The sequence below is a fragment of the Ixodes scapularis genome, unplaced genomic scaffold, assembly GCF_016920785.2.
Source record: "Ixodes scapularis isolate PalLabHiFi unplaced genomic scaffold, ASM1692078v2 PGA_scaffold2__306_contigs__length_199485367, whole genome shotgun sequence".
Lineage (NCBI taxonomy): Eukaryota > Metazoa > Arthropoda > Arachnida > Ixodida > Ixodidae > Ixodes > Ixodes scapularis.
In genome coordinates, this window is record NW_024609857.1 from 61667349 (window position 1) to 61695298 (window position 27950).

At 47.4% G+C, this 27950-nt stretch overlaps 1 protein-coding gene across 1 annotated transcript in view; it reads left to right on the plus strand.

The window, feature by feature from the left end:
* Nucleotides 1-2587: 2587 nt before the first annotated feature.
* LOC115313137 (shematrin-like protein 1) overlaps nt 2588-27950 on the plus strand; it is a 78432-nt gene continuing 53069 nt past the window's right edge. Inside the window, exon 1 of the mRNA XM_029972052.3 lies at nt 2588-2830. Coding sequence (XP_029827912.3) covers nt 2588-2830 — 243 coding nt within the window. The remainder of the gene's footprint in view (nt 2831-27950) is intronic.

A 27950-nucleotide genomic window follows, 5' to 3' on the forward strand; every position in this document is an offset into this window, starting at 1 on the left:
ATAATTTCGATTCTAATTGCCCCCCCCCCCCCCCCCACCCTTTCAATTGATTCACCAATCGCGAAATAAATTCTCTGTCGTCGAGTTCGGAATTAAATGAACGAAGGTTTTTTAATACCTGACTGGCAAATGTAAGTAAAAGTAACGCTAAAAAGCTCAGTTTCTACCGCCTCGCTGCGTGATAGCGTACAGCCCATTTTCAAGGTTGGTACTTTCTAATTCGTCGTCACAGTAACCAGGTGCATATGGGTCAGGCGCTTACCTGCGGAACGGCTAGAGGAGGTGACAAAAAGACAAAAGACGACACCGGAAACGAAACGAACCTCCCGAGTCGTGCGATCTAGCCGCAAACGCAAGACACCGTAAAAAGCGTGACTGAAACGTTCGTGTGGGCAAAGATGCAGAAAGATCCTCCTCTCTTTGCGCGACGGTGGCGGACACGTGCAACCCTTGGCTATAAAACGATGGCCGTGTCTCAGGAAACAGTCAGTGCACTCCGGGCTCCTCCAGGACACAGCAACTTCGGACACCCCACGGTCAGGTCTCTCAAGACGACAGCTGTCCCTTCAACATGCTCACCAAGGTGAGGCTGGCGCGCTCCTGGTTTACTCGGAGCGAAATTGCCCGGCAATCATGTGCCCTATTCGATTGGGTGTTTGTGCAGAGTTAATGAATTGCAACATCAGGGGAAAAATACGTTCAACGGTTAATGGATATGGTAACAATCTCTGGAAGCGTCTTGTTTGTGTCTGCTCTTCTGAGAGAATAAAATTGATAAGTAATCTAAATAAGGGGCATAAAAAAGAAAGTAAAAACATTTAAGAATTGTAATCTTGACACGCCGTCCTGTTTGTTTTCTGTCCCTTCTCCATTTTGTTGTTTTTCTTTTTACCCCAGTATCAGGTTAATTCAACATGGTTAACATTCACAAGCTCGCCTTCACACTTACTATATTTTTTTCAGTAGTCGATCTTTATTAGTCTTGAATGTATTTGGAGGGTGAACAGAACTATATATACGATGATAAACACATTATATGTTCGTTATCTTACCAATGCTGGGTATGGCTTGGAATAGTTGTGACACGCGTGCAAAATCAAATTCAAGTTGTGAAAGGGGAAAATGCAAAGAGTCGATGTTAATCTGGTTAAATATATTGTGACCTGAAAATGAAAAAGAAATCGAATGAGTAAAGAAAAAGAAATGTTAGTATAAGTTCTTAGACATGTTCAATTCTTCGCTTAGCTTCTCAGATCTTTTTTTTTTTTTCTTTCAGAAAACAAAACAACCATCTTTTGGCAATAAAGTGACAGTTTAGCATGGGCATGCCTTACCCTTTAGTTAATCCTGTGTGTTGAAGGCTGTTCACATTCTGGCGCTTTGGGGACAAGTAAGCCATCTAAGCAGTCTTCAACCATCGACTGGGAGTGTTACCGGTAACCAAAGCGCAAGTTAATAAATATCACGATGTTGTTGTTGTTGTTGTTGTTTTCAGTTGATCGTCGTATACATGGCTGCCAGCATTTATGCTGAAGACTCGTCTGGGGCGTATCGTGGGGAATATGCTGATTCCGCCTACGTAAGTGAACTTTGCTAATTGGCTCTCTAGCGTACTACAATTGTCGCCCACAGTTGCAGACAGGGATTAGACGAAAAAGTTGAAGCGAGCCACTCGCAGCATAGTGAGTATGCACACGTCCTAAAACAAAATAGGCTTTAAAACACCAGCAATACAAAAGCAACATATTTAAAACAGAAACACCGCCGGCGATTTTTGTTCTTATTTTAAAACTTTTTTATTGTTCTAGGAATGGGCTAAGCTAGATCCCAAACAAACACAAAAAAAAAAATTTTCACTTAACATACAAGTGCATGAAGCACTTGAAAGTGCTCTTGTCTTAACACTGAAAACGAAATCAAAGTGATTGGCCCAGCGGAGGTCCGTCCAGCCGGTCTTGTTAAAGCTACCGTGTCATCAGCACATCCCGGGGCATTTGAATCCACTTCACCCAAAAACCCTTTGAGTTTTACTTAATTAAAATTAACTGTTGGGCTAGTTGGTTAAACATCTTAATTACAAAAGCGCAAAGGACAAGGACAGGACAAAGAATGAACAGAACAAGCGCTTGTCCTGTTCATTCTTTGTCCTGTCCTTGTCCTTTGCGCTTTTGTAATTAAGAATTTTACTTCTATAACCACTACCTCCGTCAACCTCCATGTGACTTCCCCAAACCCTCTTTGCAGCCGTCGGTGCCGTTCAGCTTCGGCTACGACACGGTGGACGAGTTCGGCACCAGGCTGTTCCACAAGGAGGACGCCGACGCCAGCAACTCCAGAACCGGCTCGTACGGCTACACGGACCCCAACGGCCTCTTCCGCCGCGTCAACTACGTGGCTGACGCCGGAGGATTCAGGGCCACCGTGGAAACTAACGAGCCGGGCACGGCCCCAGGGCAGAGTGCCGACGCAGTCTTCAACGCCAACCCTGTGGTCAGCGGGCCAGGCGCGAGGGCCCCTGGCGCCCTCGGGGCATCGGCGTACGGCGCGGCCGCAGGTCCCGCATACGGATACGCTGGGAGGTACGGATATGGCAGGGATCCATACGCTCGTCCCGGTTACGGTCAAGCAGGATACGGTCCGGCTGGATACGGGCCGGCAGGATACGGTTCGGCAGGATATGGTCCAGCAGGATACGGCCCGGCTCGATACGGCCCGGCTGGATATGGTCCGGCTGGATATGGTGCGCCTGGATATGGCGTGGCTGGATATGGAGCGACTGGATATGGTGCGGCTGGATACGGTGCGGCTGGATATGGCCGTCCAGGATACGGTCAGCCAGCTTACGGTCATCATGGCTACGGCGGATACAAGGCTCGCTCCTGAAGGGGAAACTTTGATTGAATGTGCATCGAATGCCCCTCAGCAAGATGACTTTATTCCTATCTCTGCATTTAAAAAGGCTCCGTAGGACTACCAGTCTTGTTTGGAATAAAAAAAAGAAGTGACATTTATATCAAGCCACGTCTCCATGCTCTGATGAAAATGGCAACGTTCAATTTGTAGATATAATGATGCTGCCAGCGCTGATTATGCGGCAAGAATGTCTTATATATAAGACATCCTTATATAAAACGAATTTGCTCGCCGTATACGGCGAGTGAATTCGTGTGCTTCTTGCGCACCTCGTGTGTTTCTTTAGTCTCCAAAGGCGCCCACGTGCTTTTGCTTTGCCCTGACCTCAACCAATGAAGGCTCGCGATTAGCTGCCTCATTATCGGGCGTTCTGCTTATCGCCCATTGATTGGCGTGCTGCTCTTTTCGTTTCTATGCGCCGAAGACGCATTTCTAAACACTTGCTCGCCATATACCGCTGTCAGACGGGCTCTTTAAAGGCCTTCAGCACGAACTCCTCTTAGGAATCTACGAATTAGCTTGCGATCTTGCGCTTATCATCGTGCGCTGTTCGCCGACCCTTCAAAGGAGTTCGTTCTGAAGGTTTTTAACGTGCTTGTCTGACAGCGGAGTAGAGGACACGTCTTTCCCGGATCAACATGCGGGGAGAGGCACGCAAATGAAAGGGCAACATAGCAAGAGCTGAATAGGAGGCTGAAGTTGAGCTAGTTGGTACTTACATAATGCAAAAGGAAAGTCAGCTAGAACGATAGGGTCCCTATCTTTCTAGCTGACCGTTTTCTTTAGCTAGAGCGCAGGGAACGCGCAATGACGAGGTAACCAAAGAAGTGCTGTGGTTGGTTAGGGGGAAACAAAAGCGCGAGGACTCCATTTTATTCATTTCATTTTATTATCCCTCAACGGTTCATGAAAAGTACATTACATGAAGGGGGGGGGGGGGGGGGGAGGGGACAAGAGAAATTTGAAAACCATGCAACTCTGAAAAAAATACAGCTCATTAATTAGGAACTTGGTATATACAAATATCGACAACAAAAATTAAAAAAAAATAAATAATAATCAAGAAGTAACACGTGGTGGTGGTAACTTAACATGGTAATTATGAATAGTTGGGAGGTGTACCTTGCCGATATTTCTGAATTTATTGTGATTAGTTTCACTTACAATTAATGGAAGAAAAGATTTCCGGTTATTTGTAAGCAGTGATAGAGTGCAGGCGAGCTGGTAATGAATCGACATAATGTAGACACTGAGATGGGGAGCAATAATTTGGACGAGCACAACAATTTGTTGTCTTCGTCCGTTTTCTTTATTGTTCCCCATCTAAGGGCCTAGAAGATTTCCAGTTATTAATGGCAAGAGCCAGCGAGGAATTCTAAAATTATTAAACCTCGCGTATAATGGCTTAATATTTATGTTATGGTCAAGGAGCATTTAAATGTGTAATGGCGGTTGTAAGTAAATGTCACGAAAGGAGGAGGAGGAATTGAATACTTTCGTGGAAGATGACAAGATGGGAGAGATTAGTTCTTTCAGACAATAGGCACAAGTCGAGAGCATATTTTACTGCAAATACGCTGGATTTTCGAAGGTAATCATGGGGTAAGAAACGGCTTGCATTGTTTTGAATCGACTCTACAGGGTGATCCAAGGCGACGCCAGGCTCTTTAAATCGACCGCAAAATTCGGTTTCTTAACCTATCGCGCTACGACTCTGTGCAGCGTTGCCCACAGATGGTGCATTTTTTTTTTTCGTAAAATTTGCAAAGAGCAAATTCACCTGAGGGAAAAGTAAAGAAAGAAAAAGGCTTAGCTCCTATGGAAACGCAGCGACGCCACCGGCCTTCAAACAACACGGCGCCGTTTCACACGAGAGATTTTTCCGTAGGTACCCTAGATATCTGACCCATTGTGTGGGAACTCTATAAAATATACCGGGAGTACTATTTTTAATTCACAATAGTTTGTGTTGCTTTGTTTAATAGGAAAATGAATGCCTTCACGCCTTTCCCACACTATCGTGACAAAAGGCGAGGTAACACACAATATATTGTGTGTCTCTCCCAGGGAATGTTGCACTGAGGAACTTGGCTTGCATTTCTTGAATCGACGACGCGAACGTCTCCGCGAGTAGTCTGTAAAAGAATGCCCCGCCAAAGCGCTTAAAAAAAATTGGGTTGTGTGTGTGTTTATACAGCCTAGAACTTGGTCTGCCTCACAGGGGCGACGAGTCTCCCAGCTGTAGATGAGCAATTTAGCCAGTGCGGTACAGCCGCTAGCCTGGGGTCTTTAACGTGCACCACGCAGTAGTGATACACGACCGCACGCCGGTGCGATGCTCATCCAGATCGAAACGGGCAGGGGTGGGGCTCGAACCCAGGATCCCTGGGTTCTGCAGCGCGAGCTTTCGCTCCACGTGCTCCGAGCTGGTGTGCGCTAGACGCCAAAGCGCTTCATCGCGAGTGGAACGCGATGTTCGCGTCTCGTTTAGTCGCAGACCTGAGCTTTGTCCCTGCTATTTCGCGTCTTCCAATTTCATCCGAAGCACCCGCACGTTTTGTTCCGCCTCTCCTCATGTACACTCTCTCCTTATATATCCAGTGAGGTTGTGCGGATGGAAGGAGAGATAAGGAGGGCGTAGAAGTTGACCCGACCAATTATTCTGATTGGCTACTTTGTGCTACCGGCGAGAGACGGTGCTATTAAAATAATAACAAATAAAGAGGAGAGGCTGGACAGAACAAAAGCCGTCAAAGCTAAAAGAGTCCAACGCTATGAACATGATAGTTCTCACTTACACCAAAGCTCATTATCTACAAGCAGAAATGCAGGCGTATTTTTATTAGAAAACGAGCAAGAGGTATGTGACTTATTTACGATAACAAAAAAAAAAAAAAAGGATATGGAAGATAAATAGACAACACAACCGGTGTTGCGTATTTTTCTTTCGTGTCCCTCTATTGTCATCGTAAATTAGAAACCAACACCCTCAACCATCTACGGATATGTGACCTCTGCACTTTTGTCCGGTTCCTCCCAGGCTTAAAGCAGCTTGGTTATAAAGTAGGGCCGGTGATTCAGATGTGCACACGCGATTTTTGAGTTTACTTATTTCGCTTCCTACTTACCTATGGAGGCTAGCGCTGGGCACATATTGAACGCAAGGGCTGTGCCAGCGTTCGGCTGGGACTTAATTGTTTTCAATCATGGAGGAGACGAGTTACAGCCGAACGCTGACTTTAAATTTGTGTGATGCTCTTTCGCAAGTGTGCTTTACAGGAGGTGGCTAAGAGCAAGCCGTTTAACGCATTGTGCGTTAAATATTCCCACCGCTCATGAAACGCAAGTTTCGAGTTTTAAAATAAGTGTTTTATATGAACATTCTTGCTGCAGAGTATTCATCTGTGCATGGTAATGAAAACTGCCTGATATTGCTTGAAATCGCCCTCATGTTGAGGTTACGTGCACAAGAACTACACCTTTCTCCAGGTTTTAGCCTTTGTGCAGTGTTTCCAAATTCAAGAATGACAAAAAGTCGAGTTGTATACGCGTTATTAGTATCATTCACACGGAGAGTTCGGTGACCGGGTGTGTCTGAGCGCTTTGCAGCTCCTGGAGCACTGTAGCGGAAGCTCTTACTAGAAGACCCAGATGTCCCGGCACTCTGCATCGCAAATTACATGGTGCAGGCTGAAACCCCAGGTTTATGACGAAATTTATAAGAATATGTCACTTCCCAGGTCCAATGTCAATTCGATTTTTCGAGGAAGGGGGGGGGGGGGGGGGCACCGGAAGCCCACTGTTTTCCGCAATTAAACCTTGTGTGTTAAGTTGAAAGTCATCCTGCCGTGTGGTTTGTGTTTCTGTTTGTGTTTCTTATGTTTCTAGCGTTTTTTTTTTTTTTTTTGCAAAAGGGACTGAATTGGTTGGTTGGTTGGTTGATCGAAGTACGCATCTGAAGGAACCACGCACCAAGAGCTCCAACTATTGAAATGCAAGGTTTATATAGAGAAAATTTCTATAGTAGCTGCTAATGTGTAAAGTTACGAACCTAAATGTGCATGAGTGTATAAGATATGGTCACAATATGGAGGTGTAAAATAAAAACACTGTTGGTGCATAGGGCCGATAGCCATGAGAATATTCAGTAAACAATTGTGTGGTGTGAGCGGTTCATCACGTAGAAACAATATTAAGTTTAGAGGAATGTGCCATTTTTTAAGTTCTAAGAAGTATTTTCAAGGATATATTCGTATGGGTAACGCAGGGTATTCGATTAGAATGCGTGCAATGCCTAAAGGTATGCTGCAGTGTCAACATTCTGGAGCAACCTGCACTCTCAAGAGGTGCACAAGTGTTGGACGTGTGTGATAAATTAATCGTAACCTGCAGAGACCACCTCATAGAGTCCTTCTCAACGTCGGGCACTCTCGCCTTTGCTAAGGAATATTTTAATCTGATGTAAATTTTTGAGCCCTTCGTTGTTCCACTGAAGTTGGCACTTTGCTGGAATGCAATGCTTCAAAGAGATATGATAATCTTTGCAAGGTATTTTATAAATATATACTCCCCCCCCCCCCCTGTATCATTAGCACACCTTACTACACACACGGCCGCTTCATTTCCTAAAGTGATGACACCACTAGAATTATGTTAATGTTGTTTCTTGGGATAGAGATACTTTTGTTCTACCCTTTAATGACAAGTGGGTTTGCAACATGCTTCAGTGATGAGTGCTTTTAGAAAACTCAAAAAATCAGTAAAAATTATAAAACAGAAAAGCAAAAAAAAAAAATTGAAGTTCGTGCTAATAAAGCGTACGCTCGGTCTGCCTTTGAAATGAGGAGAGACTGGTTTAAGGCTATAAATGTGCATCGCGCTCGTAGCATCGTACTGCACGCCGGTACGATGCTCATCCAGACGGAAATGGGCAGGGGTTCGGATTGAACCCAGGATCCCTGGGTTCTGCAAGGGGAGCTTTTGCTCCACGCGCTCCGAGCTGCGGTGCGCTAACACACATTTAAGTAGACGGCAGCCCACACCAGATCATAGAGCCCTGCCGTTAGCATAGTTGCTGTTGGGCTGATTCCCTCTAGCTGCTTTACGGATGGTCGGTTCCTAGCACAGTCGAAAACAGTTTTTTTTCGTCCCAACTGCACAAACACTCATAAACTCGTGGTATTGACTTTAAGATCGAAATATTTCTGTTTCATGACTTTATAAAAATTTAATTTTACTACGCTTAATCTTTGTAAAGTTACGATGAATGGGAAAGTAACTCAAAGCTACAGTACCTTCTGGCTAACACGGTACTGGATAGAGCGCGAAATGGAGCTGTGGCCCAAGGAAGCTTTCCTCAAGCAGTAGAAACGAGATATATGTGCTGTTCATGGATTTCTCTTTCTATGACTTTTTTTTTTCTAGAAGGAGGGGGGGGGGGGGGGGGGGCAGTTAGCCCCTTGGTTGTTTGTGACGAGCTGGAACAGGACTTTCTAAAAGCCACAGGAGTATATGTTTTGGTGTGACTAGGTGGCTACACAGTGGGAACGGAGCAGATACATGCGATACTAATTACAAGTAATCGAATTACAATGTTTTTATTGATTTTATTATGTTACATCATTTTATCACATTACTCACAAGAGTAATGAGACTACATTTAGAGAGTAACTAAAGTGCCCGTTGCCCTTACTCTTTTTATAACCACCTCTCGTCGGTTTCCGGGATTTCCACTACTCAGAAAACCTATTTCTAGGAAAAATTACTGCGAGATGTTCAATTCATCAGGTTCTAGATCTTGCTAATAACAAACAATAAAATGACTGTTACCCGGCTGCACGAGGGGAAACGAGACTCTTTGTCTAGACACTTTACGTGGTGGCTTGTGGGGTTCTTGGCTGGGACTGTGAGCTTCGAGCTCTACAAAAACCTTTCAAAGCGAAGCTTGATGGTTACTTTAGGATCTGTGTTTTTATTAGCTGTTAAAACAGTCAACCCGTCCTCTTTAAAAAAAATGAAATTGTGTTCAAATCACACATTTTGGTGTCCAAAGGTGCTCTCCTCTGCTTTTATCAGCTATAGCTGTTCTGGGCTCTTCTTCCCACTGGAAATGACGTCCATGGTCGTTCTTGTAGTTGTTGCACTATATTATTCTGGCTGAGTTCTCCACTTGGCTGATGGCTCAATGTGGCTGAAATAGCGAAGTTGGCTGGAAGCTCAAATTTGTCTAAATGCCCAATTTGGCTATCACCAATTTGAGCAGAAGCTTTAATTCGACTAAATGACCTGTTTAGATAGAGTATACAATTCGGCCGGATGCTTTAGTTTGGCTGAAGCATTTCGATTTGGATGGAAGGTTGGACTTATGATTGACCAAGGTATCCGCAGTGTGCTTGGATTACTCAACTATGTTTACGTCGTGATTTAGCACTTTCATTGAAAATGAAAACTACCTGCACTCCAAAAGTCCTCGTGACACACAATAGCTACAATTGCCAGCCTCCAATTACTTTGTGTTTGGGTTGTTTGCCACATTGAGCAGTTGTGCACACACTACGCCATGCTTCAAACAAAATAGTTTATTAGCTTTCCCGCAGAATGAATAACAGCTGTCCAGAGATCGGCAAATCATTCAGTGCTTATCGCTATCCAGTTGAAGTTGGAAAGGGCAGGACATCCTGGCTTTTGCACTGTCTAACAACTAAGATGCACAAAAAAGAAAAAAAAAAGATAAATGCATCAGTCAGACGGCAGAGCAATGTTGTAGACATTCCTCCAAACTATTTAGGTATTTAAGAGGTTACGAGAAATGTTGATAAATAAATGTCAAGTGAAATCATGAATTGAAAATTGAAGGAGTTCGATCTTCTCTCCTTTTTACAGCCGTAGTTCTTATGAATTCTTCCCACCATTGGAAATGACGTCCGCGCAGTTGTTGCAGTTGTATAAGTGGTAGTTGGCTTAACAGGGCGTACGGCGTCCCTCACAATATTGCCAACTGCCTAAAAAAAAAACTAAAAAAAAAAAAACAGCCTGTCGCTTTTGGGGATTGAACCTGGGTCCGCTGCGTGTGAAGCCGGCGCGTTAGCACAGAGCTACGCCGCAGCGTTAACACCCCACTTTATTATACGGTTTCTGTGGAACAAACGTGAGTATGAGTCTTGAGTAGTGCTCGCTAGATGGCCACAATTGCTGTAACGTCGCGACAGAAAATTCTTTGTCATTCCTAATTCCAAATTTAATCAGAGTTAATCGTCGAAATTAAAACCTTCACCTAGGTGGCGCGAGCCGCCACCCGATTCAAAGGGTCTAGCCGTATCCGTCCATCTAATACCACCTAGAAACAGGCCCTGTGTGTTACGTCATCATGAGTGTTTTCATAAGAAGCCCCAAGCGGCAAACGCGCTGAAGATCAACGAGAGTACGGCGCAAAGCGGCAGACGCTGGTGTCTTGGCGTCGCCACGTGCTCTATAGCGTCGCGCTTCTTGCATGACGCTGAAAGACATGCTGGCTGGCGGTGACGCGCGTCTCGCCGTTCGTTGCAATGAGAACTGCGAGGTGCATGCTGGTGAGAACCGAGTCAATTAAGCCAACGATTTCGTCGTCATGTGTCGCAGTTACCGCTGTGACGCGGGACTGCTCTTTTTTATTGTTGTTGTTATTCTCTGAAAACTAGATTATTTTGGAAATTCGTATGGACACCATGAGATTGAACACGAAACTTCTGCGCCAACAGAAATATGAAGCTTGTATAGGTAAAAACAGGGCGCGAATTTCTCTGTTGAGTAAATAGTGGGACCCTACACGTGCAAACGAACGAATGAGATGAAAATAAAACAATTTCGTGAATTTTTGAATATTCAGTAAGAACGTGCACTCTGATTATTGCTATGAAATATCGTGATATTTTTTCGGCGGTATTGCTCGTATTTTCTTTAAGACCTAAATAAATTAAAGGATTTCTGCACATCCCTTGTTCGACAGAAGAACACCAATGGCCTTTTTTATCCCTCTTTTTAATTGGATGGCTGCCGGAACTGAAAGAACAGCCGATCTTTGGAACTCTTATTAGTTTTCGGGGCAAGTTAATGAACCATTTTGTTCGGAGCATGGAGTGGAGTGTGGAAAGCAGCTCAATATGTCCCACGCAAACACAAATGGGAATCAGAGACAGGAAATTGTTGTTAGCATGTGCCACGGGGATTTCGTACAAGAAGCTTTTATTTACAAAGGAAACGCTAAATCATAGTAAGACATAGTTCAGTCAGCACGCTGGTGACACCTCAGTCAGTAATACTTATAAATCAAACCTCTCAGCCGAGTTGAGATGCTTGAGCCAAACTGAAGCATCCGGCCGAATCCAAGATTCTAGACTAACTCGGCATTTAACAAAATTTGATCGTTCGGCCGAATTGGGGATTCTAGTCGAAATTATAATTTAACCAAATTTAAGTGCCCACTCCATTCACTTTTTTTACAAAATTGAGTCAAAAGTAGGGCCCCCTTTTCCGAATAAATCCGATAAAATAAAATAAAAACGGATACCGGTTAAATTCTTTTCAGGTCGGATCAACCTGAAAACTCCAAATTCCAAAATTTTAACGGAAGAAAAAAACGACATGATCTGTTAACGCACAAAAGGAGTGGGCCCGATGAGAGGCCGCTTTAGTTTCCTTTCAAATCTCAGACTATTGACCAAAGGAGGCTACCGTGTGTCTAGGCTTCCGTGCTTTAAAATAAATTTCCTTTCTCACACCATAAAAAAAAAAAAAAATATGTTAGCCGATAAACTTTTTGCACATCTATCCGAAAAGATCAGAAATTTGAGCTCATGACGGCAAGATAAAAATAAAAGAGACGATGCTTTACAAATACATTTATAAGGAGCACAGGGCCAGTGGTCCTGAGGACCGATAAGCCATTTAGTTTGCTTCGAAATCTCAGACTCTTGAGAAAAGGATGTTTACCTTACCTTTTAGTTTGTCAAGGTTCGACCGGAACGGCGGGTCCCGGTCCTCTGGGTCACGACAAATGACATTGTTTATTCTTCCAAGGTGGACCACATTATCAGTGCTTTTTACAGGAAGAATGAGTAGTGTTCTTATATCAATAGAGGGCTCGAAATACACGTATGAGTTCTTATGAGTTGTGAATGCGAAAGCATGCACGCCGCTCTTCAGCTCTTTTCTTTCGTCTGCGGCGTACTTGCGTCGACGGTCGAGCGCGCGTGCTGCCCTCGGCGCCCTGGCCTTGGGCGTGGAGCGGAGAAGCCGCTGCCTCGCGGACACGCAGCGCCATGGGGTGGCGGTCGTTGAAACTGACGCATAGCGGCCACTGGGAGCCTCGTCGACGCGCGCCAGCCAATGGCACCGAAGCCGAAGTCCATCAGCTTTGCTCCCCTCCTTCGGGATCATGGAAACTAGGTGCCGTTTGGCTAGGTTTCTCGCGTAGTTTCATAGCTTGAGCTGGCTTCACTTGGAGAAAGGATTTAAGGTGCCGTTTGGCGCGGCTTCAAAGCTGATGACGTCGGCTCTCTTCATGGGACAGTAATGCTTACGCATTAAAAGCTGTGAACCCATAGATTTCAATGGCAGAGAATGACAGATGAAGCTTCCATGCTTCCCAGCCGCAATGACCGGAAGTTTACATATTTCAAAGTATCGACTGATATTGAGGCAACGTTTCATAACGTTTGTCGCGGAATAGTTAGTAGTGCCGATGCCAAGGGCGCCAGTGCCAAATGCAGCTACATAAATATCGTTCGTTTCTGGTGAGCTTTGACGAATTTAGGGTACTTTTGTGTCCGGAAATTATTAAGGCGAAGGCCTTATATGCCCCATTACGCAAAAAGGCGTCGGCGTTGTCCCCGAAAAATGACCATAAAAATACGTCGTCAGACAAGCGCCGCTCGTGGTCAAAATGGACGCGGCTCAGAAATAAACACAAAGAAAAGCAGAACGTAAATTCTTCGTCACAGCAGCCATGAAGCCGGCAGAGGCGCTGCGCCGGCGCAGTGGGGGAGCGAGATTTCACCACCGGACTTTAATGTTTTTGCATTATACTCCGGCAACAAGCAAGAAACATGCAAGCAGCCTTAAATGTCTTCTGCGTGACTTTTTATTTTATTTTTTGAATTTCAAAAAATTGAGAACACTATAAAATTAAACTCAAACTTTTTTAAAGAAGTTGCGTATCTAACAAAAATAAACTCCGATAAACCCTTAATGTTTGGTGAAAAATAAACTGCGAAAAGCACACTCTTAATTTCAGGAGAGATGAACTCTTAAAACAAGGAATTCAAAGTATATATCGTCAAGGTTCGTTCAAGACAACGGCTCATTGCATTCCTTAGTCACTGGAAAAGTAATATTTCTGAAATCCAGTTTGGACCATACTATTTGTGAATCTGTAAGGAGGAGGGATCGTTTTTTTTTTTGTTTTTTTTTATAAAACAGAAAAAAGAAATATGAACTCGTAAATTTCATAGGAGTGCAGGACATTTGGATCTTCAATGCTTCCCAGTGATTAAATTTAGGTGTTTAGTGGTTTGAAAGCATCGACGTTTATTCAAGCAACATTTGTTTGCAAGATTTGTCGTGAAACAATAAGTATTTCCAATGGGAAAGGCGAAGTGCCAAACCCAGCTAAAGACACATAATTCGATAGAGGTGAATGTTTTGTTTCGTCATTATATACTTATACTTTAAATTTGAAAAGAAATGGGTACACAATAAGTTTAACTCCGATTTTTTAAGATTGTTTGTTTAATGCGGCAAATATAAGCACCCATAAACCCCAAACTTTTGGTGAAAAAGTAACACCGAAAAAGATCCTCTGAATTTCACTAAAAATAAACTCCGAAAACACGGAACCCCGGTCATAAACAAAATGGAAACGTCATCCGAATTGGAAAACGACCAAATAATGGCAAAGCTAAGTTGTTACAGAAAAACGTGAGTTCTTTTTGTGTTGTAAAATAAGCGGGTGGTGTTACAGAAAAATTGAGATAATGTGCAGTTTGTAATCCGGTGATTCTAATCTACAAATAGATAGTACAAAAGGCCCATTTCTAAATCGGTTTGGAAATTGACCTTCTGAAGCAACCGGAAAAGTAATAGTTGCCTTTTGAAGTAGCGTTCAATTACTTGTTCTTTCGAGTAATCAAACGACACGAATAAGCCAATCGAACCAGTCAGGTTTATTGAAAAAAGATTCGAATTAATAAAAAAATATAATGTTAAGATAAAAAAAGACGAGACATAGAAGAAAATCTGCAATTGATGTTAATAAAACTAACTAATGATCGGGTTGTGTACAGTCCGGGTCAGTCCTAGGGTTCAAGGCATTGGGGTGTGTTCTTCTTGGTGACAGTGAGGTCGTAGCGAGGCAAAATGATGATGGTAGGTAGATCAGAATGGATCCAGTGCACCGTGGTGGGACGTCGGGGAGTGGGAGTTCGTGGTTTCCTCTCGGCGCTGAACCACACAGAGGTTCGTATCGCGCCGACGAGTTGACTCTAGAGAGCAGCAGCAGACTAGCTTGTGATCTGGCAGTTTGTTCCTGGTTTGGGGCGCATCCCAAGTGCCTAGTCCTGGCCCGGCCGCTGGCTGTTCCGTGGTGACCCTTCGCCTCGTGCGCTCTTTCCCGTCCACCTCTTTTATGTCCTCTCTTCGTCTTCTAATTATATCGATATCATCAGATGGGGCGACGGGGTCATCTATTTATTAAGAACCCTGTCTGGGGAACCATCGGAAAGCAGCCACATTCCTGATACGAGTGTCATGCCCATCATCGACCCACCTGAGGGACTAGCTAAATGCGACTTGACACGCTTGCTGGAAACTACAAGCATACTTTGTCTGCAAAGCCTGGTGTACTTCGCTAATAAAGTAAGGGTCAACACTGGCTTATGCTCTACAGTTCAGTGTACATTAAGACCAACAGCTTTTCACGAATGAGGAAGAATTGACCAGTATGCAGAGGCTAATCAAATATGGCGTACCACAAGGCTCGATACTGGGACCTTTACTGTTCCTCGTCCAAATAAATGACTAGTGTATCATTTACCGAATATTTAATACTGTACGCCGATGATACAAATACTTTTTTTTTTCGGGGGCCAATCTTGGTGAACTAGAGACCACAAGAAACAAATATTTCATTGAACTTTCATCCTGGCTGGTGGATAAAGGCCCGTTCACACTCTTGCGACTTCTTAGACCTGGGTTCCTTAAAACTTCTTAAACCAGAAAACACACTGGCGCCATCTATTGGGAAGCAGTGTAAACTCGGCGGTCCGGCATATATTTTTTTTTTATTTCTCGCGCATTATCCCTTCTTTCTTGGCTCGAAAAACTTTTGTCAATGTTATAAACGAGCCTTTCTATGGGTATTACGCACATTTGACCTATGAAATCCCGCAAAACCTTCGCTCTTGTGAAATGCAGTTCCAGGGTCACCGCATATATGGCGCCACAATGCCCAGTGTGTTCCCTCATTCTAAAAACATTTAACAAGTCTTAAGAGATCTCGTCTCTCTCAGTCGTACTCGGTCGCAAGAGTGTGAACGGGCCTTAACGGTTTGTCTGGAAATACAAAAAAGACAAACGATATAAAAAAATTTCCTCAATAAATCGCGTCCACAATGCACATGTTGAACTGTAGTTCGAAGAGCTCTAATTGAACGTGTCGATAATCATAAGCTTATTGGAGTGTGGTTTAACAAACGCCACAATTGGACACACTATGTAAATTGGACACACCATGCAAATAAAATACGAAACGAAATCTCAAAATCAACAGGCCTAATTTCGTCTGCAAAGCATCTTTTAGCAGAATGGCTGAAGTATCAACCATATTTTGCGCTGGTATACTTCAAGGTTCACTACTGCTTTCTTGTCTGGGGTCAGACAACAAAGATAAACATCGCACATCTACATTCATTACCAAAAAGAAGCTGTTCGTCTAATGCAAAATTCTGCTTATGATGCACATACAGCCCCGCTTTTTGAGAAGTATAGAATGTTGACCTTTGAACAACTCTACATTTATAAACTTGCACTCTATATATTCCATGACCATAAACTTCAACAACCTAGCTATCTGTCTGCATGCACTAGTCCCGACCACCATTACAACACTCGAAATTACAAGTATATGCACCCCAAAATCGGGACAAACATGTGCAGACACTCTTAGTTTAAATTCCAAACTTTCTTAATAGACACCGTTATTTTGATACGCTTATTACGCCAAATATATTACTAAACGCATACAAAAACATTGTGAAAGAAACTTTGTTGCCCACAAATATTACAAACTGATCTGAAATGTCTGGTTTATTCCCCTTTGCTATCTCTGCTTTTCTGTATGCTTCCTTGTTTAATAGTATTATATATAGCTTTATAGTATCGAAAATGTGTACTATATAAATGTCTTTGATACGTATATTTGGTTATTCATTATATTTTATTTAAGAGTGGTTCTTGTTTTAGTGTGCTCTGCTGACGACGAGTTTCATTGTCTATTAATATTTCATTTATATAGCGGTGCCGAAGCCTCATCAGACCTTAATTCTTGTCCTTTGCCTTAGTACTGCAGACTAAATGTATTGTCTGAACTGACTGAAATAAAGATAAGAAATAAGTATCGTCTTAAACAAGGACTGATGGAACCCTGTCAGAGCTACTGGACCAGTGCGCGTGTGCCGGTGGCCAAGAAGTCCGGAGTGTATCATTTTGCAATCGATCGACCTTCGAGTTCTTGTGCAGACACAGCAGTGTACACAATCGTTTTAGATAGGTATTATAATCAACACTTCAGACTTTTCCAAAAGTTGACTATCGTTGAGTAGTGATGGTCAATCGAGAGCCAACTATCGATAGTTAGTCAACACCAAACAATTGATAGGTGACTGTAAATACTACTGTAAGGAATGGACTAAATTTTTCTACATTATCGATAATTTAGAAAACACAATCGATTATTTTTGATAGTCAATTTGATAGTTTACCGTCATTATGCTAACCCCATTTTTTTAAATGATCCTGTAGGTTATCACAGGCACGCAGCCAGGATTTTGTTTCGGGGGGGGGGGGGGGGGGGGGGGGGGGGGCGCCCGTGACAGAATGCTGTATGAGGAAAAGGGGGGAGAGGAGGCCCCTTGCAAATGGAAGATTTCAAAGCATGCCCCCCCCCCCCCCCCCCCCCTGTGGCTTCGTGCTTGGGTTTTCATATCAAGGTCATGTCGACGTCATGTAGTGCCATTGATGGATCATAACATTATGATATCATGACAGCAGTAACACGTTTGAAATGTCTTGACGTTGCATTTTCTAGACGTGAAAACATTTAATTGATGCTGCCTGGTACCCATGAATAGGCTTCCTTGATTGTTTTCTGGTGCCATCTGGTTTCGGTTGATGCATTCAATCTACGGAAAGTTTAAACATGGCTGAACGTTCCAAATCGGCTTAATGCTCAGGGCAACTCAAATTTTTTCATTCGGATGGATTTTTTTTTTGTTTTGGCTACATTTTGAATTCGACTAGAATTTACAATTCCCCTGGACGCTTGAATGCGATATAGATTTTAGTTTAACTGAACTTCTCAGCTTGGCTCAAGCATACCAAATCAGCTGACACGTTCCCACATAGGTCTGGGGACTGAACTTATTTTGTCTTAATACCATATCTTTGAATTATTCAAATTTTGTAGCTTCGAGATAAAATGTGTGTTTGTGTTTTCTGTTCCACGTTAAGCTGCGCACGCGTGAAGTTTATGCTTCGAGATAAAATTCTTCGCGAGGATCACGCAGTTCCTTGTCCTTTTCCTGGTTGTGCTGCTTGAGAACTTATCATCTTCGCTTAGTTTCCTTATTATATTGAAACTGCCGTGATAAATAGAAGTTAATAAGAACACAGGTTGACAGAGTTATTGATAATATTAACATGTTAGTGATTAAAAAATCCTAGCAGGAATACGTCAGATTCTCAATGGAACCACACTTGAACTCAATGCTGTGTGAACAAGTTTTGGATTGGACAAACGAAGTAGTTTTAAAGGTGCCCTGATAAGGGGTGTCTGAGATCGCCTAAATATGGCGATAACTCACTCTCCTGGTTCTAAGCATCTTAGAAATTCATAAATCATGACTCTACGCGGCCTATTTCCCTATAAAATAGCCATCAAAGATCGCACCACGCCGAGCTCATCTCCGGCGATGGGAGGAGCGTATTTCGAAACCAGGACCACTTTCAGCCAACTGCACGCGAAGAGCTATCGCGCCGGTGGAACCGCGGAGTGATATCTGAAATGCGCGCGGCTCGTCGCCCATACAGCACTGACAACGATTCAACCCAGCGAAAAAAAAAGGAGGACGTTTACAATACTCTGTGATGCCGAATTAGAGCGCAGCTCTTGAGGAGGAGATGAGGGTACGGAGGGGAGGGTCACGTGTGACGTCATTATGGGAAACGTCCCATAATGCAACGCGCGGTTACACCGACGTCGACGGCAACGCCGCTCAAGCCGGAAACGGGTGCCTAAGAGCTGCGCTCTAAAACAGTGCATTGTTTTTGAGATGGTTATTGCAGTATTGCAGAAAAAAACATCTTTCAACTGCTCTTATTTGCTTTTTTCACCGACCAAAACATACACATTTCTTAACAACAGCGTTTGCGATATCAACGAAATGTCGCGTTTTCATTGGTCACATGTTGTCCTGCCTTTCGGCCCAATGCTCCTCCCATCTTTGGAGATGACCTCGTTAATAGGAAACTCGGTCGCGCATCGTTATGATTTATGGATTTCTAGCATGCATAGAGCCCACAGAGTGTGTTAGCGCCATATTTGGGCGGTCTCAGAAAACCCAGGGCACCTTTAATGTGTGAAGTGCAGATGTAAGTAAAAGTAGAGATAAATGAAGTAAAACTTTTTTTTCTGCACGAGTTCAGGTGAGCTTCACCGAAAGCGTTAAGCACGTCACCAAAGTGTTCTCTTAACCAATGTGTCGCCAACGTAATCGCGGTAACAAAAAAGTCAGGCACGCTGTCTCGTGACGTTGCAAAGGAGGTGGCAAAGAAAGAGAAAAGGCAACAAAAAGAAGACGAACGTCGTGAAACGCGCGATCTCAGCTAATGCAACACACCGTAAACCGAGTGACTGAAACGTCTAGTAAGCAAAGAAGCCGAAACAATCCTCCTCTCCTAGCTCTGCGGTAGAGCGACCCTTGTGTGCAACCGTCGGATATAAAACGATGGCCGTGTCCTAGGCGGTAGTCAGAACACTCCAGGCTCCTTGAGGACAGAGCAGCTTCGGACATTCAACGGTCAGCTTCTTTCGAGACGACAGCTTTCTGTTCAGCATGCTCGCCAAGGTGAGACTGCGCGCACTTGGGCTTCTCGGAGCGAAATAGACCCGGTGGGTAATTATCGCATTTCAATAAACCATTGCAAAAAAAAAAAAAAAAGAAGAAGACGTAGACGCAAAATAGTAAAGAAAAAAAAGGATGTTCACTGTTCACTAGCGAATGATTTGACGAGTCTTTTCAGTGCGTCTGTTGTTTTAGTGAACTAAACTGAGAAGTACAGAATTCAAGAATGTTATCATTAGCGTCAAAAAAAAAAAAAAGGAAAGTCATTGAAAATAAAAAAGAACAAAGGAAAAGTGGATATATTTTTATATGCGACTAATAAATATTTAATATTTAATATTTAATATTCAATACCTAACCAACACGTGTTGCAATGACTTTAAAAATTTTTTGATACGAGTGAATATCCATTACAAAGGTTTGAGGGCGAAACTGGAGAAAGTCAATGTTTACGTAGTTGAATGTAAAGTAAATTGAGGTTAAAGAATTAATGGAATAAGTACAGATAAAAATACAAGTGACGCATGTTCCTTGTTATATTCGGTTCACTGCTCAGTGCTGAATTTTTCCCGAAAAACAAAGGAAACATTTTTTTTTTCATGAACTTACCTTTGCCCCCTCGGTTGCTCCGTGGCGGGAGCGCCCGGATCCACAAGTGGCGGGTTCGAATCCCGGCCGAGGTGCCCGCAATCTGACGGAAGCTTATTGCGGAGAAGGCCCCGTGTAATTGAGATTTCGGTTGCTCGACAAAAGATCCCCAGATGTTCTAAATTAATCCTCAGTCCTCCACTGAGGCGTGCCAGATGCCCGTCGTTGGTTTGGCACGTAAATCTATACCAAACATGAAAGTTGCGCTATAGATATTTGAATTCGGTGTTTTGATGACTGCACCACTAAAAAATTTACTGCTGCTCAATAGTGCCGATGCTTCGTAAAGAAACTGAGTTGTGTTAGCGCCCTCTTTCGTCAACTAATGCTGCTCTCCGAAACCACTGTTTTTTTGTTTTTTTTTTTTTTGTTTTAGCTGATCGTCGTGTGCATGGCTGCCAGCATTCATGCTGAAGACTCGTTCGGGTCAGGCCTTAGTCCCGGAGCATATCGTGGGGCAGGATATGTCGACTCAGCCTACGTAAGTGACGTTCGGTACTTGACTCTCTGTCAGAGAAACGGCCAGATTCTACATGTCGCCTACAGTCATTGATACCAATTGAACAAAAACTTGAAGCGAGTTATTCAAAGTATTGCCGCGCGCAAGGCTGAGAAAGCAACGCCCGGTCACGGTCCTCCAGAAAGTTCCCGTTTATTCATGTACCGCACGTAACTTCTATCATTTATCCCTGCTTTTGTTTTCTAGAAAGTGCGTGTTCATTCTCGCCCCGATCACGCGACGCTCGAATCGCTTTCGCCGAATCTTCGAGATAGCGGAGCACTCTAGATAAGAGGCCGCCCGCGACCTTGTCGAGTCAGTCTCGCCCCAGCGCTCGATTCTGCTGACACGCCGACTTCGACGCCCGCGACGCTCTGCTTTCTTCTGTTTCCTTCTTTATTTTTTTGGCACAAGTTCGCCACATTAAACGTTTATTTCTTTCTGTTTATTTCCTGTTTTTTTGTTTGGTCACCACCCGTGACATTTGGTGGAGGTGCGGGGTACCGCATGCCCTTGCAGCGTTCCCCTCCCAGGACCCGCAGTGCAAGCCCGACTCCAAGCTCGCTGAGAAGACCACTCAGCGCGGAACCTGAAACTCGGACCAGCCGCCGCACCAAGGGAGAGGATCCGGAGTACGGTTTGCTGCTGGACAAACCCAAGCCGAAGAAGACGACGATGGACAACCAGTCGCAGGCCCCCACCGCTCCTGCCGTCGTCTACCTACCCGTCGCTCCTCGGACACCGGCTCCATTCCACGGCGAAAGCCACGAAGACATCGACGACTGGGTACAACAGTACGAACGAGTGGCCCGTCATAACGGATGGACACCGGAACAGTGTCTGCAAAACGCTTACTTCGCCTTGGAAGCCACCGCCCGGAACTGGATCGAGAACCACGAAGCTTCGATCACCTCCTGGGAGCAACTCAAGGCTGAGTTGCGAAGAACGTTCATGAGCGAACACCGAAGAGAACGCGCGGAAGAGCTTCTTCAAGCGAGGATTCAAGGCCCTAACGAGAGCATCGTTAGCTTCGTGGAAGATGTCCTGCGACTGAGCAACCGCGCCGATCCCGAAGCATCCGAAGCAAAGAAGCTCAGAGTCTTGATGCGTGGCGTCAAGGAAAGCATTTTCGGTGGTCTTGTGCGGAGCCCGCCTACCACCGTCGAAGGCTTCATGACGGAGGCCACCAACATCGAACGTGCCCTTCTAGCACGAGCCACCCACTATCACCGAGTTCCCGGCGTCGGTTCCTTTTCGCCTTCCGGCTGCAACACCGCGGACATCCGCGAGATGATCCGAGACGTCGTCCGGGAAGAGATCAAGAAACTTCTACCTGCCGCAGCAAGCCCAGCCTCGCCCTCAATCGCCGAGATTGTCAGGGAAGAAGTCCAGCAAGCGCTGCAGCCTGAGGTTGTCGTCAGCACCGCTCCGGAACCACCGACGTTGAGTTACGCCGCAGTGGCCCGACGGCCACCGCCTCCTCGTCGCACCTATGTCACGCCGCCCCGACGTCAGTCTCCTGCGCCGCAGCACGACCGACGCCACCACGACCAGGTCCAGTACGCCTGCCCGGAGCCTCGCGCACCCCGCAAGACCGACGTGTGGCGAACGCCCGACCGACGCCCTCTGTGCTTTCATTGCGGGGAAGCGGACCACACCTACCGCCGATGCCCATACCGACGACTCGGGCTACGCGGGTTCCACCCGAACGACCCGCGCCCCCGTCATGGTGAACGCCCTATCGAGATCGACGAGTACCTGCGACGACCTCAGTCCCCCGAGCCTGCGTCCCGCCGAGAGTTCCGGTCGCCATCGCCACGACGTCCAGCTTCGCCGATGCACCGACCCCGACGTGAAAGCCTGTCGCCCCTCGCTCCTCGCCGGGGAAACTAGGCGCGGCAACCCCTGGAGGTGGAGTTGCCGAAGACGACCGACGTAAAGAGCCTCCAAGAACGCCGGAGCGCTCCCACTCTCCCGACGCCACGCATCGCTACGACGCCCCTGCAACGGTGTCCAACAACATAAACGTCGTCATCGACGGTCACGACGCATCGGCACTCGTGGACACCGGAGCAGACTACTCAGTCTTGAGTGGGAGGCTCTCCCGCCGCCTTCGAAAAGTCATGACGCCGTGGGAAGGACCCCAAATACGAACCGCCGGAGGTCATCTCATCACACCAGTCGGGAGATGCACTGCTCGCGTCGAGATCCACGGTGAAACGTGCCCTGTCAAGTTGGTCGTTCTGCAAGACTGTTCGAGGGACGTTATCCTCGGAATGGACTTTCTCTGCGAGTATGGCGCCGTCATCGACCTCGGAACAAACCGGCTGACGCTACGAAAACCTGCTCCACCAGCAGAGGAACCCGAAGCGACGTCACCCACGGTCCGAGTCCTCGCAAACCACGTAAACCTACCACCGCGGTCGAGTGTTTTCGTACTTGTCGGGATCGATGAAGCTTCCTGTGGCGAAGTTCTTCTCGAGGGAAGCCTCCAATTGCTCCTGGGAAGAGGCATAGGCGTCGCAAGGGGAGTAGCTGAACTTCAGGATGGGCGGACTGTGGCCCTCGTGACGAACTTCCGAAACGAAACGCAACACCTCACGAAAGGTGCAGCCGTGGGCCACGTCGAGAAACTCCGAAACCCCGCCGAAATCACTGCGATCACTGACGAATCCTCGCCGCCCCAGCAAGACAGTACGTCGCCAGCGCAGCTCGACATTGACCCTAAGCTTCCGGACCCTGAACGGCGTCAGCTGGTTAACCTCCTCGCCGAATACCGCGACTGCTTTGCGACGTCGTCGAAGGTGCGCCAGACCGCGGTTGCCAAGCACCGCATTGTTACTGAGGACGACGCGCGCCCTGTGCATCGATCGCCGTACAGAGTCTCCGCTAAGGAAAGGGAGGTGATCCATCAGCAAGTTCAAGAGATGCTGAATGACGACATAATCCAACCTTCAAGCAGTCCATGGGCCTCTCCAGTCGTGCTGGTTAAGAAGAAGGACGGAACTCTTCGGTTCTGCGTGGACTACCGGCAGCTAAACGCGGTTACGAAGAAAGACGTCTACCCACTCCCCCGCATCGACGACACTCTAGACCGGCTGCGCCACTCTCGATACTTTTCATCGATGGACCTGAAGAGCGGCTACTGGCAAATCGAGGTCGACGAACGGGACCGAGAGAAGACAGCCTTCGTCACGCCGGATGGACTGTACGAGTTCAAGGTGATGCCCTTCGGACTATGCACAGCGCCAGCAACTTTCCAGCGTGTCATGGACACCGTACTGGCAGGGCTGAAGTGGCAGAGTTGTCTCGTCTACCTTGACGACGTCGTAGTATTTTCAGCTGACTTCGACGAGCACTTGAGACGACTCCGAGCTGTTCTTCAAGCCATTCAGACCGCCGGACTCACACTCAAGCCGTCAAAGTGCCGGTTCGCCTATGACGAACTGAAGTTCCTTGGCCACGTGGTTAGTAACGAAGGCGTCCGCCCAGACCCCGAGAAGACTCGCGCCGTCGCGGCATTTCCAGCGCCGACAGATAAGAAGGCCGTGCGAAGATTCCTTGGACTTTGTGCCTATTATCGACGCTTCGTTCGGGATTTCGCAAGGATTTCGGCACCACTTACGAATCTCACGAAGGACGCCAAGAAGTTCGAATGGGCCGAGGAGCAACAGCAGGCATTCGACGAACTGAAACGACGACTCCAGACTCCTCCTGTGCTTGGACATTTCGACCAGGATGCGGAAACAGAAATTCACACGGACGCAAGTTACGCGGGACTGGGCGCAGTACTAGTCCAAGTGCAAGAAGGCATCGAGCGAGTCATCGCCTACGCAAGTCGGACATTGTCCAAGGCGGAGAAAAATTACTCCACAACTGAGAAAGAATGCCTTGCGGTCGTCTGGGCAATAACGAAGTTTCGTCCGTACTTGTACGGCAGCCCGTTCCGTGTAGTCACGGACCACCACTCGCTCTGCTGGCTTGCGAAGCTGAAGGACCCGTCAGGACGCCTCGCTCGATGGAGTCTTCGACTACAAGAGTTCAACATGACAGTGGTTTATAAGTCAGGCCGCAAGCACAGCGACGCCGACTGCCTGTCCAGAGCCCCCGTCGAAACCCCTTCCGGCTGCAGCGACGACAATGACGACGAGTGCTTTCTAGGAGCAGTGAACACCGACGATATGGCACGACGTCAACGGGACGATCCTGAGCTGCGCGCATTAATCGAGCACCTGGAAGGGGGCAGGAGTACCGTGCCACGTGTCTTCTCACGAGTACTGCCGACCTTCGCCATCCGACAAGGTGTACTCTACAAAGAGAACTTCGGCAACAACAACACACCTTGGTTGCTGGTAATCCCGAGTGACCTTCGAGAGGAGATCTTCCAAGCCTGCCACGACGACCCGACATCCGGACACCTTGGTTACAGCCGGACACTGGCCCGTATTCGTGAAAAGTATTACTGGCCGAAGCTCCCCAAGACCGTCCACCTATACACACGATCATGCCACGAGTGCCAGCGACGCAAGAAACCGCCGACGAGGCCGGCCGGACTTCTGCAGCCCATTTCTCCTCCAACTACACCCTTCCAGCAGATCGGAATGGATCTACTTGGTCCTTTTCCGCCTTCGACGTCGGGGAACCGCTGGATCATCGTCGCCACAGATTATCTCACGCGGTACGCCGAAACGAAAGCTCTTCCTTCAGGGACTGCTGTGGAAGTCGCCAAGTTTTTCATCGAGTCCATCGTCCTCCGGCACGGCGCTCCCGAGGTTCTGATTACAGATCGCGGATCTTCGTTCATGGCCCAGCTGACGCAAGAGATCCTTCGTCTCAGTGGCACCGGCCATCGTCGAACCACTGCATACCACCCGCAGACCAACGGACTGACCGAGCGACTCAACAAGACAATCGCCGATATGATCTCTATGTACGTCGACGTAGAGCACAAGACGTGGGACGAGGTGCTGCCCTACGTCACGTTCGCCTACAATACGGCGGTTCAAGAGACCACTGGATTCACCCCTTTCCAGCTGGTACATGGTCGGAAGGTAACGACCATGCTGGACGCCATGCTGCCCCATGAGCCATCTGACAACGAGAGCGACGACGCCCAGGCGGTTGCTCAACGCGCCGAAGAAGTTCGCCAGCTCGCCCGATTCCTAATTCAAGACCAGCAACGCGTCGACGCCGGCCGCTACAACCTTCGTCGCAGGGACGTCCACTTCCAGCCCGGAGATAGGGTGTGGGTATGGACGCCCATACGTCGCCGCGGCCTCAGTGAGAAATTGCTGAAACGATACTTTGGACCCTACAAAGTGCTTCGTCGACTCGGGGATCTGAACTACGAGGTGATGCCCGACGGAACACGAACATCGTCACGCCGCCCACCACGACCTGAGGTCGTCCACGTCGTGCGCCTGAAGCCGTACTACGCTCGATAGGACTGTGGACCTTTTGTGCTCCAAAAGACTCTTTAGTTTATCGTTCTTTTTTATTTTGATTTGTTTTACACTGCATCGGGGCGATGCACTTTTAAAGGGGGGAGTAATGCCGCGCGCAAGGCTGAGAAAGCAACGCCCGGTCACGGTCCTCCAGAAAGTTCCCGTTTATTCATGTACCGCACGTAACTTCTATCATTTATCCCTGCTTTTGTTTTCTAGAAAGTGCGTGTTCATTCTCGCCCCGATCACGCGACGCTCGAATCGCTTTCGCCGAATCTTCGAGATAGCGGAGCACTCTAGATAAGAGGCCGCCCGCGACCTTGTCGAGTCAGTCTCGCCCCAGCGCTCGATTCTGCTGACACGCCGACTTCGACGCCCGCGACGCTCTGCTTTCTTCTGTTTCCTTCTTTATTTTTTTGGCACAAGTTCGCCACATTAAACGTTTATTTCTTTCTGTTTATTTCCTGTTTTTTTGTTTGGTCACCACCCGTGACATTTGGTGGAGGTGCGGGGTACCGCATGCCCTTGCAGCGTTCCCCTCCCAGGACCCGCAGTGCAAGCCCGACTCCAAGCTCGCTGAGAAGACCACTCAGCGCGGAACCTGAAACTCGGACCAGCCGCCGCACCAAGGGAGAGGATCCGGAGTACGGTTTGCTGCTGGACAAACCCAAGCCGAAGAAGACGACGATGGACAACCAGTCGCAGGCCCCCACCGCTCCTGCCGTCGTCTACCTACCCGTCGCTCCTCGGACACCGGCTCCATTCCACGGCGAAAGCCACGAAGACATCGACGACTGGGTACAACAGTACGAACGAGTGGCCCGTCATAACGGATGGACACCGGAACAGTGTCTGCAAAACGCTTACTTCGCCTTGGAAGCCACCGCCCGGAACTGGATCGAGAACCACGAAGCTTCGATCACCTCCTGGGAGCAACTCAAGGCTGAGTTGCGAAGAACGTTCATGAGCGAACACCGAAGAGAACGCGCGGAAGAGCTTCTTCAAGCGAGGATTCAAGGCCCTAACGAGAGCATCGTTAGCTTCGTGGAAGATGTCCTGCGACTGAGCAACCGCGCCGATCCCGAAGCATCCGAAGCAAAGAAGCTCAGAGTCTTGATGCGTGGCGTCAAGGAAAGCATTTTCGGTGGTCTTGTGCGGAGCCCGCCTACCACCGTCGAAGGCTTCATGACGGAGGCCACCAACATCGAACGTGCCCTTCTAGCACGAGCCACCCACTATCACCGAGTTCCCGGCGTCGGTTCCTTTTCGCCTTCCGGCTGCAACACCGCGGACATCCGCGAGATGATCCGAGACGTCGTCCGGGAAGAGATCAAGAAACTTCTACCTGCCGCAGCAAGCCCAGCCTCGCCCTCAATCGCCGAGATTGTCAGGGAAGAAGTCCAGCAAGCGCTGCAGCCTGAGGTTGTCGTCAGCACCGCTCCGGAACCACCGACGTTGAGTTACGCCGCAGTGGCCCGACGGCCACCGCCTCCTCGTCGCACCTATGTCACGCCGCCCCGACGTCAGTCTCCTGCGCCGCAGCACGACCGACGCCACCACGACCAGGTCCAGTACGCCTGCCCGGAGCCTCGCGCACCCCGCAAGACCGACGTGTGGCGAACGCCCGACCGACGCCCTCTGTGCTTTCATTGCGGGGAAGCGGACCACACCTACCGCCGATGCCCATACCGACGACTCGGGCTACGCGGGTTCCACCCGAACGACCCGCGCCCCCGTCATGGTGAACGCCCTATCGAGATCGACGAGTACCTGCGACGACCTCAGTCCCCCGAGCCTGCGTCCCGCCGAGAGTTCCGGTCGCCATCGCCACGACGTCCAGCTTCGCCGATGCACCGACCCCGACGTGAAAGCCTGTCGCCCCTCGCTCCTCGCCGGGGAAACTAGGCGCGGCAACCCCTGGAGGTGGAGTTGCCGAAGACGACCGACGTAAAGAGCCTCCAAGAACGCCGGAGCGCTCCCACTCTCCCGACGCCACGCATCGCTACGACGCCCCTGCAACGGTGTCCAACAACATAAACGTCGTCATCGACGGTCACGACGCATCGGCACTCG